This window comes from Eleutherodactylus coqui, chromosome 12, assembly GCF_035609145.1.
Source record: "Eleutherodactylus coqui strain aEleCoq1 chromosome 12, aEleCoq1.hap1, whole genome shotgun sequence".
NCBI classification, from domain to species: Eukaryota; Metazoa; Chordata; class Amphibia; order Anura; family Eleutherodactylidae; genus Eleutherodactylus; species Eleutherodactylus coqui.
Window position 1 is genome coordinate 126100258 of NC_089848.1, and position 21099 is coordinate 126121356.

The 21099-nt window shown below is 48.9% G+C and overlaps 1 protein-coding gene across 1 annotated transcript in view; it reads left to right on the top strand.

The window, feature by feature from the left end:
* MALRD1 (MAM and LDL receptor class A domain containing 1) overlaps nt 1-21099 on the top strand; it is a 460314-nt gene that overhangs the window by 21645 nt on the left and 417570 nt on the right. The window contains exon 3 of the mRNA XM_066584724.1: nt 4506-4637. Coding sequence (XP_066440821.1) covers nt 4506-4637 — 132 coding nt within the window. The remainder of the gene's footprint in view (nt 1-4505; nt 4638-21099) is intronic.

Consider the following 21099-nt stretch of genomic DNA (forward strand, 5'->3'; position numbering starts at 1 on the left):
TCCAAAATGGTATAATTATGTTCACCTCTATCCAGAGACATAACTTGAAGCTCCCGGGCCCCGATGCAAAACCTGTAACAGGGCCCCCAACTATAATGCTTTATTCATAGTACTGGGCTCCCTATATGGAGAAGAGAGGCCTTATGGGTCCCCTAAGGCTCCTGGGCCCTGGTGCAACCGCATCCCCTGCATCCTCTATAGTTACGCCCCTGCCTCCATCTGCAATCCAGTGGTGTCCTCCAATGAAGACCGTGCCGTCACAGCAGATCGGAGTCTCTCCTATTCATGTCCTTGGGAGAGCACTTGGATGGCACTTTAAAACGAGTCCGATTTTCGTGCTGCGTGCCAACTTCAGAGAGGAACACCGCTGGATCGCAGGAGCGGGTGAGTATAAAATATACATCATCTGGCTCCCTGTCACGTCCGCTAAGAGCACCATAGCTTTGTTTATGGTCCTGTAGCGAGGTGACAAGTTCCCTTTAAATAGTACTATTCAAAAATACAACTTTTGCCTCAAACAGCAGCCATGTCAGCAGGAATATAAAAAATGTATCATCTTTTAAATCCAGAGAGGACAAAACAAAAATTAAAAAATTAAAAATGGCTGTGTAGATGCTTTATCTTTGGGATAGGCCGTCAATTTTCCCCAAAAGGGCTAATTGGCTTCTGGCCTTGGGGTTCTTTGTCTTCCTCTGGATCAACACAGGAGGATAGACAGGCTGGACTAGATGGACATTGTCTTCATTCAGCCTTACATACTATGTTACTATGTAATAACGGGTCAGTGGAGGTCTAACACCCGGCACCCGCTTTGATCAGCCATGTTTTTGAGCGGCTGTGCTAGTGCCGCTTCCGCTCTTTTCTAAATGTAGCGAAACATGCCACTTTGGTGCCCGCTGTGAGCCTGGAGCTTGTGATCATAATAAGATGACAGCTGAAAAGTTTTCTCTACAGAGCAGAAAGTGTTACAGTATTGTTAGGCTTAGTGGTCAGTGGGAGAACTGCAAGATTTCAGGATTTTTTTTAAATGATAGATCCTGAAATCACCAGAAATTCTTTAAAAATATGTTTAATAGAAATTTGAGTCAATGAACTCGATTTACTTGATTTATACAAGAGGCCATTTTCTGATGTCACCGTCCCTTTAAAAAAATGTTTTAATACAATCTGATTTCCCCGTTTTGTTAAGTCAGCCGCAGCTCATGGACCGATCCTCGTGTCCCGGGTCACTTCTCTTCTATAGTACATATCAGAGTTGATTAACCGCGGCATGGCGCTGAGTTCAGCATGTCTGAAGCTTTAATTGCATTCGATACATAATCAATCTGTATTCTGATCCCGATCCAGTACGGGCCACGTAGTAACAAAACTTTATTAGGATGTATTGGCAGTTGTATCTTACCTGGTGTAACCCATTGGAGCGATTCTTCTGTCTCTACACTTTTTCTGATAAAATGGACCATTAACATGCCAGGGGATTTTTATTGCACCTGACCATATGTTATCACACTCCCACCCACTGTGCGGCAGCAGCTATGAGAGATCAGTCTTAGGCCCCGTCACAGGAGCTGTGACAAGCACCGTAGGTGCCATTTTTTTTGGAGCCTCGCACGAGGCTACATAGAGGAGTTGTACCCCTATAATGATGCAGACAGTAATGTAGCAAGCAGCCTCCTCCCAAGTGCATAATGTAGGGTTAAGCTCATCCCAGCGCCAGCTTCTGTAAAGTCACTAGCAGGACTGCAGGACAGTATAAAAGCTTTTGCAGTGGCATCATAAGGGGAGAAGCAGTGTGCATGCAGGTCTGTAGAAAAAGACAGATGCAGCAGCGGGCCTCTGAGCAGCAGGTACAGACCGTGAGAGTGCAGAGAGAAACCGCAGAGAGGGTATATGGCAGCAGCCATTAAGCGCAGTGTCCAGTGTGCTGGCCTCAGCATGGCACAGAACCACCGGATGTAAAAGAGGGCCCAAGGACACAGACTGCGTGGAAGGAGAGGGAGGCTTTCTTCCCTCATGGGACTTGGTCTTGGAAGAGGACAATGCCAGTCTGGATAAAGATGCTAGACACCAGAGACCGGTCTCGTATGACTAAATCTGCAAATACTTTGTGACGAACAGAGGTGACTAGTTCCTATGGGTTAAGGTGTACATTGTCTATGCGGGGGTTATGGATAACCAAGTACTGGGATGCACAAATGGGTATAGGAAACAAATAGATGTGCAGGAACAAACTTACCTGCTGTAGTAGGGTCTCCCCTGCATGTGCGGGATGCAACATGACACCTGGCTGCCTGGATGGCCTTTTGTATGAAACCTAAATGGGTGGCAGAGGATCCTCGTCCAATGTGGGCATCCACCATACAGACCACCAGTTGCAGCTGTCCGAGCCTATCCAGTGGTCCGGGATGGCAGGTAGGCTAGATAAACAACAAAAGAGGCAACCAGCGCTCAAGGACAACCCTCCATGGAATAACCTGATTAGTAGGTCAGAAGACTAAAAGGTAGATTTCTTACTTCCCCAGGGAGGTAGGTAAGTCCATGGGGAACTCCGTCAACTCCCTGTGTTAAAAACATTAATTGTACGGTCAAGACTTGTCCTATCTTTCCCTCATATAGTTAATACTACGTGCAAGAAAGTTAGGGTAGGACCTCTGTATCTTCCTGCGTTATCCTGTGGAGTTTGAACGGCCGCAGACAAAGAAAAACTTTGTTCATGTGCAATTATGCTCCATAGCGGCGAGCGCAGTTACACATACGGCCGTCTGGCTCCGCCCTTAGTCTTCTCACCTACCAATCAGCTTACTCCATGGAGACTGTCTTTGAGCGCTGCCTCTTTTGTCATTTATCTCTCCTACCATGTAGCGGGATGGCAAGGCATTTCACAATGTTAGTATAGAAGCTATGTGATGGAAGTGATGATCGGCACGTAGTGGGGTGTGTTTAATGTACTTTACGCATCGGCGGTGTGTTGAGTCAGACGGTTGGCGGAGCTCTGGGATTATCATAGATGAGAGTTAGGCTAACTTCACATGCGATTTCCCCGCGGATGCAAGGCATTATTATATTGAAAGCACCTCGCATCACTTTGGGGAAGAAGGGATCCTCCGTCGTGGCTGACAGCCGTGGTGAAGAATCGCGGAGTGTCTCCCATTATTTTCAATGGGGAGACCCCGCATTGCATCACATCGCACTATAGTGCACCTAGCATGTGGTGCAATACTGCTGCTGGACCCATTTAAAACAATGGGCGAAGCAAAGTGGGGCCAAGCACAAAGATAGGGCATGGCTCAATTTCTTTCCCGCATCGTATACAAAGGGTGGCAGTCCCACTAATACGTGTAGTGCACCATGCAGGCTTACAGCTCGTTAATGACCCAGCCTGGCAGGCCGCCCTGAATCTCAAGAGTGAACCACAATGGGCCGTCACCCTGGACTCCCTCAGCATCTAAAAACAGACTACAAGGTATTAGTTCATATTTTTGGGGTAGCAAAAGGTTGAGAACCGGTTAGCCAGAACAAATTTGCAAGCATCTTGAGTAGACAAAAAGGACCTTCACCCTCAAGCACTTCCCCTAGGGAGAGACTGTAATAAAAGGTGCTTCAACTAAGGGTCCCTTTAGATGAGCCGATTCTCGTTTGAACTAGTGAGTGATACCACCACAAAACACGACAAAGCAAACCCATTGCCCTAAACCCAAACCCAAGCTGCTGCAGAAGGGTGCGACCCTGTGGACAACGCAGGGAAAAGAAGACAGCCGGCCCTTCTTAGGCGTTAATACACTTTCAATTCCACAGACAGAGAGTGTCATACGCGCGTGTGAACTGGCATTGCAAGTGCCGGATGGACCCCATTGACTATAACAGGGTCTGTCCACTTTTTGCCCAGCTGCCCGGCATTAAGGGCGCTTACCCACTGGCATTTCCGATTTTCGTCCGTGAAAAACGCAGCATTTTTGCCGTGTTTTTCACGGCGTTTTTTTGTGCGTTTTTCGCGGCATTTTCGCGCCTTTTCCGTTAATTTCCATTGACATTCATGGGTGCATTAAGAGAAAAATAAGGACACATATGCAACTGACAGGTCCTATGTGAAAAATTGCAACGGACCGAAAAAAAACGCAAATGGACAAGAACACATTCTATACTAATTGCTCTTCAGAAAAAACGCAAAACGCAAAGGAAAAAAAATCGCCAGTGGGTAGGCGCCCTTAGAAAGAAGCCTTTTCCTCTGGTATTGAGCTGGATCTGTGACGGAACCTCCAGCCGGATGTACTGATGCAGATGTGAAACTGGTCTTACACCCAAGGGGCCCGATTGTCCCTCTGCCCCATAGGAGGGCACCAGTCATGGAAATGATATTGACTTGTCACAAAGTAGCGTTCTGGAGCTTCACATATGACAGGCTGCAGACGCCATTGTCTGTGGTGAGCCGCGCTCGTAAGAACCACGCTGGCTTTTGCTACATTTCTTTTGCTGCTATAGTAACTCTGTTGCTTCTCTGTTCCCAGAGATGATCCTGCCCTGTGAGTTCAGCCTGGACACTTGCGCGTGGACCTCCAAAGCATCACTTGGAAACATCCCCTGGAGACATACGAGCGAGGAGCCGGCGCCAAATATGATGTCTGTGCAAAACAACGAAGGTAATTACAAAAGTAATAAAAACATGAATAAAACATCTGCAGAAATCCTTCATTTGCATCCGGCAATCAGAACACATGAAATCATTGTAGTTTTTAAGCAAGGAAGATGTTGGACGGATCTCCCTGCGACTCGTCAGATAAAGTAACGCATTTTAGAATGCCGAATTAATTGCCTAATAGGAACCTGCGAAGCTGCCTAATTATATCTGCATCACACCTGCAGCAGCGCGGAGGAGAACGAACTGCCAGCAACCGCACTAAATCTCATTGTAATTTCCCCTTCCACGCATTGTATTATGCTTAATTTACTTTATGTCTGCGGTGATTGTTTATGTTTACTGTAGGGGAAACGCGAATTCGGGAATGGAGTCTGTGCAATGTTTTCGCAATTAGAGTGCTGTATATACTGGAGGCTCGCTGGGGAGATCTGCAGAGCTAAATTGCAAGAATTCGTCAATGGATTCCAAAAAAAACCAACGTACACGCGCCTCGCAGAACATTTATTAGGGGCTTTAGATGCTTTTTTGCGTTCTGAGACAAGTGGGTGTGATTTAAAGGAAGGGGTGTGGCTTAAAATGTGACATTGGGCCAAAAATTTGAATCAAAATATTGGCGCAAAGTAAGCCAACCAATTGGTGGTGTGAAGGGGGCACATGGGCAGCAAGACACACCTAATATATTATACGGCGTGGGCCACTGTGATGGTTGTGGCGCAGGGGGAGGTCTAAACATTATAGAATATGCAGAACAGCGCTTCAAAAAAATGTCCAGAATCCGTCCTTTCCTTACAGTGGAAACAGCAAAAACTCCCAGTGTTTCCCCGATCCATTCTCGGCTTGATTGTTAAAACTCACCACTGATTAGTCTTCTGCTCACTAATCTCTCCCTCGCCAATCCTTCTTCAATGCATCAGCCAGGCTTATCTCTCTATCCTACTGCTACATTGATGCCTTCACCCTGTGCCAACTACTACACCAATGTCTCCAAAATTTCCATTACCACACTGATGTCTCCACCCTGTGCCAGTCACTACACCAATGCCTCTCCCCTGTGCTAGCCACTACACCCATGTTCTACCCTGTGCCAGTCACTTCACTGATGCTTCCCCCCTGTGCCAGCCACTGCACTGATGCTTCAATGTGCTTGATGCCTCTTTTCTGTGCTAGTCACTACACAGATGCCTGCACCCTGTGCCAGTCATTACATTGATGCCTACACTATGTCCCAGCCACTACACCGATGCCTCCACCCTGTGCCATTCACTACACTGATGCCTCTACCCTGTACCAGTCAGTACACTGATGCTTCCACCCTGTGCCAGTCACTACACTAATGCTTCCACCCTGCGCCAGTCACTACACTTATGCTTCCACCCTGTGCAAGCCATTACACTGATGCCTCTACCCTGTGCCAGTCATTACATTGATGCCTACACTCTGTTCCAGTCACTACACCGATGCTTCCACCCTGTGCCAGTCACTACGCTGATGCTTTCACCCTGTGCCAGTCACTACACCGCTGCTTCCACCCTATGCCAGCCACTACACTGATGCTTTCACCCGGTGCCTGATGCCTCTTTTCTGTGCTAGTCGCTACACAGATGCCTCCACCCTATGCCAGTGATTACATTAATGCCTACACTCTGTTCCAGCCACTACACTGATGCCTCCACCCTGTGCCAGTCACTACACTGATGCTTCCACCATGTGCCAGTCACTGCACTGATGCTTCCACCCTGTGCTAGTCACTATACCAATGCCTCCACCCTGTGCCAGCCACTACACTAATGTTTCCGTCCCGTGCCTAACGCCTCTATTCTGTGCTAGTCACTACATCGATGATTCCACCCTGTGCCAGTCATTACAATGATGCATACACTCTGTTCCAGCCACTACACTGATGCCTCCACCCTGTACGTGCCACTACACTGAGGTTTCCACCCGGTGCCTGACGCCTCCAACCTGTGCCAGCCACTACACTGATGCTTCCACCCTGTGCAAGTCACTACACTGATGCTTCCACCCTGTGCCAGTCACTACACTGATGCTTCCACCCTGTGCCAGTCACTACACTGATGCTTCCACCCTGTGCCAGTCACTACACTGATGCTTCCACCCTGTGCCAGTCACTACACTGATGCTTCCACCCTGTACCAGTCACTACACTGATGCTTCTACCCTGTGCCAGTCACTACACTGATGCTTCTACCCTGTGCCAGTCACTACACTGATGCCTCCACCCTGTGCCAGTCACTACACTGATGCCTCCACCCTGTGTCAGTCACTACACTGATGCCTCCACCCTGTGCCAGTCACTACACTGATGCTTCCACCCTGTACTAGTCACTACACTGATGCCTCCACCCTGTGCCAGTCACTACACTGATGCCTCCACCCTGTACCAGTCACTACACTGATGCCTCCACCCTGTGCCAGTCACTGCACTGGCTGCCCAACCACTACTGAATACAATTTATACTCACCACTCTCATCCATGAAGCTCTCCACAGTGCTGCACCATCCTGTACTGTATCTCCTCACTCATCTCTGTCTACCGCTCTGACCGTCCCCACCATTCTATTAAGGAATTAGACTAAGTTCCTCTTCAATCTGAAACTTCCACTCCCATTTCCAAGACTTTTCCTGACCTGCACTAATTCTCTGGAATGCGCTCCCCTGGACAATTAGGTTATCTCTCAATGCCTACAGTGTTAAGTGTCTTGTGTCCCCCTATTTCCTCATAGACTGTAAGCTCTTGTGTCCCCCTATTTCCTCATAGACTGTAAGCTCTTGTGTCCCCCTATTTCCTTATAGACTGTAAGCTCTTGTGTCCCTCCTATTTCCTCATAGACTGTAAGCTCTTGTGTCCTCCTATTTCCTCATAGACTGTAAGCTCTTGTGTCCCCCTATTTCCTCATAGACTGTAAGCTCTTGTGTCCTCCTATTTCCTCATAGACTGTAAGCTCTTGTGTCCCCCCTATTTCCTCATAGACTGTAAGCTCTTGTGTCCTCCTATTTCCTCATAGACTGTAAGCTCTTGTGCCCCTCCTATTTCCCTTATAGACTGTAAGCTCTTGTGCCCCCCTATTTCCTCATAGTCTGTAAGCTCTTGTGTCCCCCTATTTCCTCATAGTCTGTAAGCTCTTGTGTCCCCCTATTTCCTCATAGACTGTAAGCTCTTGTGTCCCCCTATTCCCTCATAGTCTGTAAGCTCTTGTGTCCCCCTATTTCCTCAGTCTGTAAGCTCTTGTGTCCCCCTATTTCCTCATAGACTGTAAGCTCTTGTGCCCCCCTATTTCCCCATAGACTGTAAGCTCTTGTGTCCTCCCTATTTCCTCATAGACTGTAAGCTATTGTGTCCCTCCTATTCCCTCATAGACTGTAAGCTCTTGTGTCCCCCTATTTCCTCATAGACTGTAAGCTCTTGTGTCTCCCTATTTCCTCATTGACTGTAAGCTCTTGTATCCCCCTATTTCCTCATAGACTAAGCTCTTGTGTTCCCCTATTTCCTCATAGACTGTAAGCTCTTGTGTCCCCCTATTTCCTCATAGACTGTAAGCTCTTGTATCCCCCTATTTCCTCATAGACTGTAAGCTCTTGTGTCCCCCTATTTCCTCCCCATAGACTGTAAGCTCTTGTGTTCCCCTATTTCCTCACAGACTGTAAGCTCTTGTGCCCCTCCTATTTCCCTTATAGACTGTAAGCTCTTGTGCCCCCCTATTTCCTCATAGTCTGTAAGCTCTTGTGTCCCCCTATTTCCTCATAGTCTGTAAGCTCTTGTGTCCCCCTATTTCCTCATAGTCTGTAAGCTCTTGTGTCCCCCTATTTCCTCATAGACTGTAAGCTCTTGTGTCCCCCTATTCCCTCATAGACTGTAAGCTCTTGTGTCCCCCTATTTCCTCATAGACTGTAAGCTCTTGTGTCCCCCTATTCCCTCATAGACTGTAAGCTCTTGTGTCCCCCTATTTCCTCATAGACTGTAAACTATTGTGTCCCCCTATTTCCTCATTGACTGTAAGCTCTTGTATCCCCCTATTTCCTCATAGACTGTAAGCTCTTGTGTCCCCCTATTTCCCCATAGACTGTAAGCTCTTGTGTCCCCCTATTCCCTCATAGACTGTAAGCTCTTGTGTCCCTCCTATTTCCTCATAGACTGTAAGCTCTTGTGTCCCCCTATTCCCTCATAGACTGTAAGCTCTTGTGTCCCTCCTATTTCCTCATAGACTGTAAGCTCTTGTGTCCCCCTATTTCCTCATAGACTGTAAGCTCTTGTGTCCCTCCTATTTCCTCATAGACTGTAAGCTCTTGTGTCCCCCTATTTCCTCATAGACTGTAAGCTCTTGTGTCCCGCCCCCTATTTCCCCATAGACTGTAAGCTCTTGTGTCCCCTATTTCCCCATAGACTGTAAGCTCTTGTGTTTCCCCTATTTCCTTATAGACTGTAAGCTCTTGTGTCCCCCTATTTCCTCATAGATTATAAGCTCTTGTGTCCCCCTATTTCCTCATAGACTGTAAGCTCTTGTGTCCCCCTATTTCCTCATAGACTGTAAGCTCTTGTGTCCCTCCTATTTCCTTATAGACTGTAAGCTCTTGTGTCCCCCTATTTCCTCGTAGACTGTAAGCTCTTGTGTCCCCCTATTTCCTTATAGACTGTAAGCTCTTGTCTCCCCCTATTTCCCCATGGACTGTAAGCTCTTGTGTTTCCCCTATTTCCTTATAGACTGTAAGCTCTTGTGTCCCCCTATTTCCCTCTAGACTGTAAGCTCTTGTGTCCCCCTATTTCCTCATAGACTGTAAGCTCTTGTGTCCCCCTATTTCCTCATAGACTGTAAGCTCTTGTGTCCCCCTATTTCCTCATAGACTGTAAGTTCTTGTGTCCCCCTATTTCCTCATAGACTGTAAGCTCTTGTGTCCCTCCTATATCCTCATAGACTGTAAGCTCTTGTGTCCCCCTATTTCCTTATAGACTGTAAGCTCTTGTGTCCCCCTATTTCCTCATAGACTGTAAGTTCTTGTGTCCCCCTATTTCCTCATAGACTGTAAGCTCTTGTGTCCCTCCTATATCCTCATAGACTGTAAGCTCTTGTGTCCCCCTATTTCCTTATAGACTGTAAGTTCTTGTGTCCCCCTATTTCCTCATAGACTGTAAGCTCTTGTGTCCCCCTATTTCCTTATAGACTGTAAGCTCTTGTGCCCCCCTATTTCCTCATAGACTGTAAGCTCTTGTCTCCCCCTATTTCCCCATGGACTGTAAGCTCTTGTGTCCCCCTATTCCCTCATAGACTGTAAGCTCTTGTGTCCCTCCTATTTCCCCATAGACTGTAAGCTCTTGTGTTTCCCCTATTTCCTTATAGACTGTAAGCTCTTGTGTCCCCCTATTTCCTCATAGATTATAAGCTCTTGTGTCCCCCTATTTCCTCATAGACTGTAAGCTCTTGTGTCCCCCTATTTCCTCGTAGACTGTAAGCTCTTGTGTCCCCCTATTTCCTTATAGACTGTAAGCTCTTGTCTCCCCCTATTTCCCCATGGACTGTAAGCTCTTGTGTTTCCCCTATTTCCTTATAGACTGTAAGCTCTTGTGTCCCCCTATTTCCCTCTAGACTGTAAGCTCTTGTGTCCCCCTATTTCCTCATAGACTGTAAGCTCTTGTGTCCTCCTATTTCCTCATAGACTGTAAGCTCTTGTGTCCCCCTATTTCCTCATAGACTGTAAGTTCTTGTGTCCCCCTATTTCCTCATAGACTGTAAGCTCTTGTGTCCCTCCTATATCCTCATAGACTGTAAGCTCTTGTGTCCCCCTATTTCCTTATAGACTGTAAGCTCTTGTGTCCTCCTATTTCCTCCCCATAGACTGTAAGCTCTTGTGTCCCCTATTTCCTCCTCATAGACTGTAAGCTCTTGTGTCCCCCTATTCCCTCATAGACTGTAAGCTCTTGTGTTTCCCCTATTTCCTTATAGACTGTAAGCTCTTGTGTCCCCCTATTTCCTCATAGATTATAAGCTCTTGTGTCCCCCTATTTCCTCATAGACTGTAAGCTCTTGTGTCCCCCTATTTCCTCGTAGACTGTAAGCTCTTGTGTCCCCCTATTTCCTTATAGACTGTAAGCTCTTGTCTCCCCCTATTTCCCCATGGACTGTAAGCTCTTGTGTTTCCCCTATTTCCTTATAGACTGTAAGCTCTTGTGTCCCCCTATTTCCCTCTAGACTGTAAGCTCTTGTGTCCCCCTATTTCCTCATAGACTGTAAGCTCTTGTGTCCCCCTATTTCCTCATAGACTGTAAGCTCTTGTGTCCCCCTATTTCCTCATAGACTGTAAGCTCTTGTGTCCCCCTATTTCCTCATAGACTGTAAGCTCTTGTGTCCCCCTATTTCCTCATAGACTGTAAGCTCTTGTGCCCCCCTATTTCCTCATAGACTGTAAGCTCTTGTCTCCCCCTATTTCCCCATGGACTGTAAGCTCTTGTGTTTCCCCTATTTCCTTATAGACTGTAAGCTCTTGTGCCCCCCTATTTCCTCATAGACTGTAAGCTCTTGTCTCCCCCTATTTCCCCATGGACTGTAAGCTCTTGTGCCCCCCTATTTCCTCATAGACTGTAAGCTCTTGTCTCCCCCTATTTCCCCATGGACTGTAAGCTCTTGTGTCCCCCTATTTCCTTATAGACTGTAAGCTCTTGTGTTCCCTCTGGTTTCTCGCAGATATTAAGCTCTTGTGAGCAGGGTTCTCACTCCTATTATTAAAGCGATTCGTTTAGTACTGCAGGTAATGCTTGTATCCCTTCTGGCTTGTAGAGCGCTGCGGAATATGTTGGTTATATAAGGTGTATTATGACTACTATTAGTACCGCGGACTGTGTGCACCGATGTAGCGAAGGATAACTGCGGGCACTGTCAGACACACACGTATGCACAACTACTTTACAAATCCGCACCATATAGCAGGAGTTTGAATAAACAGTTCTGGCCTCTCTGTCCCTCACATAGTTAATATATACCGGGCAGCTTCTATCTTTACTCTCCCGATAGTGAAAACGAAACCACTGAAATCCATTGACATTAGTGGTCTCGTTGTGTCTCATCATTATTATCATGACGCCCGCAGGTGGTCCTTTTAGTGTGTTAAACTCTTTTTCTTGCCTTTTCACTAGTTTTCCATCAGCCTGTGTTGTGTAATTCACTGCTACTTGTTATCTGTTATCGGTATTTGGTTACATTTTGCTACATCTGTACTCTGACAAATCTACTGGGAAATGTCCCCCTTATACAGATCCAGAGGGAATACTCTTCAGTAGCGAAGCAGCTAGCCGAAAAGCATGTCGAGTACCGCATGGTGTACACTTTTTTTTTACAATGGGAGTCTTTGGGCGATGGATGTAACTGCATGGTATATAGCAGCATGTGTCAGGCTGTAGGTTTGGTTCTAGAGATGAGCGAATGTACTCGTCCGAGCTTGATACTCGTTCGAGTATTAGCGTGTTCGAGATGCTCGTTACTCGAGGCGAGCACCACGTGATGTTCGAGTTACTTTCACTTTCATCTCTGAGACGTTAGCGCACTTTTCTGGCCAATAGAAAGACAGGGAAGGCATTACAACTTCCCCCTGCGACGTTCAAGCCCTATACCACCCCCCTGCAGTGAGTGGCTGGTGTCCTGAGTGTACTGCATCTCTGCTGGGGGTAGTAGTCCTAATTAATACGCAGCCAGCTAAGTGTTACAGCAGGCTTGCGCAAAATTCTTTCCTGGCTCTGCTGTGCGTTCCGTAAGCGAAGTCAGCCTCCAACCACAGGCCAATAAGCGGCACATTTAATTACAGCGTTCTGTTTCTGCACTACTGGTAATACAGCATGCTGAGGGGTAGGGGTAGGCCTAGAGGTCGTGGACGCGGGCGAGGACGCGGAGGCCCAAGTCAGGGTGTGGGCACAGGCCAAGCTCCTGATCCAGGTGTATCGCAGCCGACTGCTGCGGGATTCGGAGAAAGGCACGTTTCTGGCATCCCCACATTCATCTCACAATTAATGGGTCTACGCGGTAGACCTTTATTAGAAAATGAGCAACGTGAGCAGGTCCTATCGTGGATGGCAGAAAGTGCATACAGCAATCTATCGACCACCCAGAGTTCTGCGCTGTCCACTGCTGCAACTCCGAATCCTCTGTCTGCTGCTCCTCCTTCCTCCCAGCCTCCTCACTCCATTACAATGACACATTCTGAGGAGCAGGCAGACTCCCAGGAACTGTTCTCGGGCCCCTGCCCAGAATGGGCAGCAATGGTTCCTCTCGCACCGGAGGAGTTTGTCGTGACCGATGCCCAACCTTTGGAAAGTTCCAGGGGTCCGGGGGATGAGGCTGGGGACTTCCGGCAACTGTCTCAAGAGCTTTCAGTGGGTGAGGAGGACGATGACGATGAGACACAGTTGTCTATCACTCAGGTAGTAGTAAATGGAGTAAGTCCGAGGGAGGAGCGCACAGAGGATTCTGAGGAAGAGCAGCAGGACGATGAGGTGACTGACCCCACCTGGTTTGCTAAGCCTACTGAGGACAGGTCTTCAGAGGGGGAGGCAAGTGCAGCAGCAGGGCAGGTTGGAAGAGCCAGTGCAGTGGCCAGGGGTAGAAGCAGGGCCAGACCGAATAATCCACCAACTGTTTCCCAAAGCACCCCCTCGCGCCATGCCGCCCTGCAGAGGCTGAGGTGCTCAAAGGTCTGGCAGTTTTTCACTGAGAGTGCAGACGACCGACGAACTGTGGTGTGCAACCTTTGTCGCGCCAAGATCAGCCGGGGAGCCACCACCACCAGCCTCACCACCATCAGCATGCGCAGACATATGATGGCCAAGCACCCCACAAGGTGGGACAAAGACCAGTCACCACTTCCGGTTTGCACCACTGCCTCTCCCCCTGTGCCCCAACCTGCCACTGAGATCCAACCCCCCTCTCAGGACACAGGCACTACCGTCTCCCGGCCTGCACCCACACCCTCACCTCCGCTGTCCTCGGCCCCATCCACCAATGTCTCTCAGCGCACCATCCAGCCGTCGCTAGCGCAAGTGTTTAAGCGCAAGCACAAGTACGCCGCCGCGCACCCGCACGCTCAAGCGTTAAACGTGCACATAGCCAAATTGATCAGCCTGGAGATGCTGCCGTATAGGCTTGTGGAAACAGAGGCTTTCAAAAGCATGATGACGGCGGCGGCCCCGCGCTACTCGGTTCCCAGTCGCCACTACTTTTCCCGATGTGCCGTCCCAGCCCTGCACGACCACGTCTCCCGCAACATTGTACGCGCCTCCACCAACGCGGTTACTGCCAAGGTCCACTTAACAACGGACACGTGGACAAGCACAGGCGGGCAGGGCCACTATATCTCCCTGACGGCACATTGGGTGAATTTAATGGAGGCTGGGACAGAGTCCGAGCCTGGGACCGCTCACGTCCTACCCACCCCCAGAATTGCGGGCCCCAGCTCGGTGGTAGTATCTGCGGGGGTGTATGCTTCCTCCACTAAACCACCCTCCTCCTCCTCCGCAACCTCTGTCTCGCAATCAAGATGTGTCAGCAGCAGGACGTCGCCAGCAGTCGGTGTCGCGCGGCGTGGCAGCACAGCGGTGGGCAAGCGTCAGCAGGCCGTGCTGAAACTACTCAGCTTAGGAGAGAAGAGGCACACGGCCCACGAACTGCTGCAGGGTCTGACAGAGCAGACCGACCGCTGGCTTTTGCCGCTGAGCCTCCAACCGGGCATGGTCGTGTGTGACAATGGCCGTAACCTGGTGGCGGCTCTGCAGCTCGGCAGCCTCACGCACGTGCCATGCCTGGCCCACGTCTTTAATTTGGTCGTTCAGCGCTTTCTGAAAAGCTACCTACGCTTGTCAGACCTGCTCGGAAAGGTGCGCCGGCTCTGCGCACATTTCCGCAAGTCCCACACGCACGCTGCCACCCTGCGCACCCTGCAACATCGGTTTAATCTGCCAGTGCACCGACTGCTGTGCGACGTGCCCACACGGTGGAACTCTACGCTCCACATGTTGGCTAGGCTCTATGAGCAGCGTAGAGCTATAGTGGAATACCAACTCCAATCTGGGCGGCGCAGTGGGAGTCAGCCTCCTCAATTCTTTACAGAAGAGTGGGCCTTGTTGGCAGACATCTGCCAGGTCCTTGGAAAGTTTGAGGAGTCTACCCAGGTGGTGAGCGGCGATGCTGCAATCATTAGCGTCCCCATTCCTCTGCTATGCATCTTGAGAAGTTCCCTGCAAAGCATAAAGGCAGACGCTTTGCGCTCGGAAACGGAGGCGGGGGAAGACAGTATGTCGCTGGATAGTCAGAGCACCCTCCTGTCTATATCTCAGCGCGTTGAGGAGGAGGAGGAGGTGGAGGAGCATGAGAAGGAGGGGGAAGAGACAGCTTGGCCCACTGCTGAGGGTACCCATGCTGCTTGCCTGTCATCCTTTCAGCGTGTAAGGCCTGAGGAGGAGGAGGAGGAGGAGAAGGAGGAGGAGAAGGAGGAAGAGGATCCTGAAAGTGATCTTCCTAGTGAGGACAGCCATGTGTTGCGTATAGGTACCCTGGCACACATGGTGGACTTCATGTTAGGATGCTTTTCTCGTGACCCTCGCGTTACACGCATTCTGACCACTACGGATTACTGGGTGTACACACTGCTTGACCAACAGTATAGGGAGAACCTTTCCACTCTCAAACCCGAAGAGGAAAGGGGTTCGAGAGTGATGCTATACCACAGGACCCTGGCGGACAAGCTGATGGTAAAATTCCCATCCGACAGCGCTAGTGGCCAAAGGCGCAGTTCCGAGGGCCAGGTAGCAGGGGAGGCACGGAGATTAGGCAGTATGTACAGCACAGGCAGGGGAACACTATCTAAGGCCTTTGACAGCTTTCTGGCTCCCCAGCAAGACTGTGTCACCGCTCCCCAGTCACGGCTGAGTCGGCGGGAGCACTGTAAAAGGATGGTGAGGGAGTACGTAGCCGATTGCACGACCGTCCTCCGTGACGCCTCTGCCCCCTACAACTACTGGGTATCGAAGCTGGACACGTGGCCTGAACTAGCGCTGTATGCCCTGGAGGTGCTTGCTTGTCCTGCGGCTAGCGTCTTGTCAGAGAGGGTATTTAGTGCGGCTGGGGGAATCATCACGGATAAGCGTACCCGCCTGTCAACCGACAGTGCCGACAGGCTAACACTCATCAAGATGAACAAAGCCTGGATTTCGCCAGACTTCTCTTCTCCACCAGCGGACAGCAGCGATACGTAAGCAATACGTAGGCTGCACCCGCGGATGGAAGAATCGTTCTGTATCCCCATAAAAAACGGGGACCTTTTAGCTTCATCTATCTGTGTCTAATATTCCTCCTCCTCCTCCTCCTGCTCCTCCTCCTGAAACCTCACGTAATCACGCCGAACGGGCAATTTTTCTTAGGGCCACAAGGCTCACTCATATAATTTTTGTAAACAATTTTTATACGTTTCAATGCTCATTAAAGCGTTGAAACTTTCACCTGAACCAATTTTTATTTTAACTGGGCTGCCTCCAGGCCTAGTTACCAATTAAGCCACATTAACCAAAGCGATTAATGGGTTTCACCTGCCCTCTTGGTTGGGCATGGGCAATTTTTCTGAGGTACATTAGTACTGTTGGTACACCAATTTTTTGGGGCCCTCGCCTACAGTGTAATCCAATTAATTTTTAGCCCACCTGCATTACAGCTGACGTTACATCAGCTGTGCTGGGCACTGCAATGAGATATATTTATGTACCGCCGGTGGGTTCCAGGGAGCCACCCATGCTGTGGGTCCACACGGAGTTGTAACTGCATGTGTCCACTTCTAAAGAACCCCAGTCTGACTGGGGCATGCAGTGTGGGCCGAAGCCCACCTGCATTTAACATGACATTACATCAGCTGTGCTGGGCACTGCAATGGGATATATTTATGTACCGCCAGTGGGTTCCAGGGAGCCACCCATTCTGTGGGTGCATACGGAATTCCCATTGTGGAGTTGTACCTGCCTGTGACTATTTATAAAAAAACGTGGTCTGACTGGGGCATGCAGACACCTTGACAGAATGAATAGTGTGTGGCACATAGGTTCCCCATTGCTATGCCCACGTGTGCAGCTCCTGATGGAGGTGGTACAGGATTGGATTTCTCATTGCTTCTGTACAGCATTGTGGGCTATCGCCCCGCCCCTTTTAAAGAGGGTCGCTGCCTAGCCGTGCCAACCCTCTGCAGTGTGTGCCTGCGGTTCCTCCTCATGGCAGACGCACTTATAAGTAGACATGAGGGTGGTGTGGCATGAGGGCAGCTGAAGGCTGCGCAGGAACACTTTGGTGTGTGCTGTGGACACTGCGTCGTGCGGGGGGGGGGGGGGGGGGGTTGGCCGCATGTAACCCAGGAGAAGTGGCAGCGGAGTGTCATGCAGGCAGTGATTGTGCTTTGTTGGAGGTAGTGTGGTGCTTAGCTAAGGTATGCATTGCTAATGAGGGTTTTTCAGAAGTAAAAATTGTGGGGAGGGGTGGGGGGGGGGGCACTCTTGCCGGTATTGTGGCTTAATAGTGGGACCTGTGAACTTGAGATGCAGCCCAACATGTAGCCCCTCGCCTGCCCTATCTGTTGCTGTGTCGTTCCCATCACTTTCTTGAATTGCCCAGATTTTCACACATGGAAACCTTAGCGAGCATCGGCGAAATACAAAAATGCTCGGGTCACCTATTGACTTCAATAGGGTTCGTTACTCGAAACTAACCCTTGAGCATTGCGATAATTTTATCCTGAGTAACGAGCACCCGAGCATTTTGGTGCTCGCTCATCTCTATTTGGTTCACATTGTGACATGCAGACATTTCTTAATACATTTGGAGCCTCTCAGTCCAGCGAACTTCAGATTAAAACTGCCATATAAAATGCAAATCTTAAGAAGGTTCCCACAATGATTTTGACCAAGTAAAGCCATGATGCCCAGTAAAGGTTACAACTGGTTGTAGCAGTCGTATCCCATAGACGTCAAGGCCATGGGATATCATCTGGCAGAAGACTTTCATACCGCTGATTGCTTCAAATATGCTCTTTGTCAAAAAGAAAAAACTGCCCTTAGAACGAGTTGTCATTTGCATGTATAACCCAACCTGCGGCTCCATCTCAGGCAGATCTGTAATAATGAGAGTTGTGGTGATTAGATGAACAGTCTTGTCACAGAAGGCCCTAAAAGTGGTTCCCCCCTTGGCCTATAAGAGGCTCTCAGAGGCTCCTTGTGTGTAGACGCCTCTACAACGCAGAGAAGAGACCTTGTTACCGGAGTCTGAGAGTGTTGTATTACTGGAATACAAGAAACTGGAGGGTCGTATTAATGAATTGCTTGCCACCTTGGCCGTTCTGACCAGACTGTTAAGAAGTGTTGGGACCAATGGATGTGTGAGGCCACACAAGGTGACCAGGCTTAGGACGCCCCCTACAGGCTACCAGTAGAGAGGATTGTCTGATTGTCTGAAAAGCACGATCAGCTCTAACTGTTTCGTTGTCCATCATCCAGAGACAGGTGGCACCATCGTTAGAGGTCCGTGTGTCCATATCACATCTTGCATCCAAGCTACAATTGGCCCAACAAGGTCCTAGAGCCTCCATGCCCACCAGTATCACATCTTGTATCCAAGGTAGAGGCGGTACAACAGGGTACTAGAGCCTCCATGTCCACCAGTATCACATCTTGTATCCAAGGTAGAGGTGGTACAACAGGGTACTAGAGCCTCCATGCCCCCCCATATCACATCTTGTATCCAAGCTAGAAGCGGTACAACAGGGTACTAGTGCCTCCGTGCCCACCAGTATCACATCTTGTATCCAAGGTAGAGGCGGTACAACAGGGTACTAGAGCCTCCATGCCCACCAGAATCACATCTTGTATCCAAGGTAGAGGCGGTACAACAGGGTACTAGAGCCTCCATGCCCACCAGTATCACATCTTGTATTCAAGCTAGAGGCGGTACAACAGGGTACTAGAGCCTCCATGCCCCCCCATATCACATCTTGTATCCAAGCTAGAGATGGTACAACAGGGTACTAGAGCCTCCCTTCAAGGGGTCGGTTCTCCATGATAAATGCTCCTTTTGCTCTGATGTTGTCATCACTTATATCATTGTTCCAATCACAGAGAAATTTTCATCCATTCCAACAACTTCTATGGAGGGATTGTTTTTTTCAATGAGTGTAGTTCCAGCGGGGCTGTGGTTAATCTCACCCTTCCACCAGCGCTACTGATGCACTATTGATTGTTCTAGTGACGAGACGGGTCAGAAGGCTTCATTCTAAATAATGGACTTTGTCTCAGCAGTCATTTTATTCAGCATTTCAGCCTCGCATGCAGCTTTATCAGCTAAAGGTTATTTCTATTAGCATAGTATGTGATTTCATATTACTGCTGAGACCTGCGCACCAGAGAAAGAGCGCCATAATCTCCCCATAAATGTCAGAATTCAGAGAGAAAAGGCTCAAGATTGATCTTTGACATTTCTAGAACTGGAATCATTGCATTAAACAGAATACAAAGGTCTGGCCGTGGGGGAGGAGGGGAGTTTGTTTTCGCAGGTATTTCTTATGCTACTGTTATACGGAAAGGCTAAACTCCCCTTAGTCCCGAAGGAAACACATAAAGGTGCGTCCAAACACTGGAATGTTGTACAAGATGCTGCGGAATATTCTGCTGCGTGGACAAATCTGCACCGGAATCATCTTGGCTAAGGCCGGTTTCACAACTGTGTTGGAACCTGCAGCCAAAGGTTCCGTCATAGATACGGGCAAAAGCTGGGCAGAAAGCGGACGGACCCCATTATAGTCAATGGGGTCCGTCTGGCGCTGTTCGGTTCCTTCAAGAAATTGAATTGTTTGGCCACGGGGTTCCTCTTTCCTGGGCCGCAATCAGAGTAGCAAAGCGGAATTCCCAACACAGGTGTTATGATCCAGTTCAGGTTTGGAGTCCCTTGTTGTAACCGGTGCCGATCGGTAGCATTGTCAGGGAAAGCCATAGATCAGTACACAGGTAGGTTTCAGCTTGTGATACAGAGGAACAGGCGGGTAGCGTAGTCAGGGCAGCCAGAAGTTGGTACTCAGGTAGATATCAGTTCACGGTTCATTGGAAAAGGTGGGTAGTGTAGTCAGGGAAACGAGAGGTCAGTACACTGGTAGTAACAATTGCAGAAGGAGGAGCAGGTAGTTGGAGGAGCTTGACTACAGGTTGGGATCTCAATAATCACTGAGGTAGGGACATGGCCAGGTTTACATATTGTAGAGTGTCTAATCAGTGCGGGGTTGAGCTAATCCAGAGCTGGGTTGCAGGAGCAAGGAACTGAGCAAGGTTAGGCAGGGGAGCTGTCCAGCAGGCTGAATAGCTCAATAGGGAGACACGTCAGCTGGCGCATGGGAGTTCCCAGGTTCGAACCCTGACAGCAGTTATGAAACCACCTACACATGCAGATTTTGCCATGAATTTGTAGATGGCTTTATTCTGCTACAAATCTGTATAAAAATCCATATTCTGGAGGTGCTGGTTTTGACAGTGGAAAGTTCTGCAATGTTTTGCGAGTATTCTGTTACCTAATTGTTATATATGTTCTGTAATACAAATATAAGATACGATGTATGATGCACATTTTGAACAGGCACCCATCGCATGTCAAATATGTACCAAGCTGCAGAGGTGCATCCTATCCATAGTGGTTATACAAAGATGAGTATTACCTCCATACAGTGAGCATATACGTTAGATACCAGTTGTACACAATTTGGGCAAAAACACACAGCCATAAGCGCAGCTATGCTCGCCGCCACGGAGTGCAGTTGTGCGTAAACGCATGTTTTTTTTCCTTTTCTTCTTGGACTTTTCAAACTTGCGCCAACAGTGGGAAGATAGGTCCTGCCTGATCTTTCCCGCATGAGCTATTAATGTGCACAGTGGCGTAACCTGAAGATTCAGGGCCCCGATGCAAAATCTGTAACAGGGTCCTCCAACTATAATGCTTAATTCACACTACTAGGCTCCCTATATGGAAAAGATGGATCTTATGGCCCCCTTAGGCTCCTGGGCCCGGGTGCAACCGCATCCCCTATAGTTACGCCCCTGAATGTGCAACAATACCACTAATGAAAACAAAACCAGTAAATCAGTGGTTTTTGTTATATCCGATGATTGTCACGGCCGCATAACGGGGTTAAAACACGCCCACGTGAAGAAGCCCTTATGGGCAATTTGGATTATAATACGGACCAAGATAGTACATGCAAGTCAAATACACACGTGCAATACCCCAATCCCTCTGAATACCCCAATGCAAATCAATGGTATTTATGCTATCTGTGTTATCCGTAATATAGAATACAAATGCGCCTCGTGTGAATGAGCCCTTATGGACGGCCATTTGAAGGCAGCCGTTAAGCTGATGTGGTCCTCGGTGAACACGAGTCTGACACCCCTGGTCTTC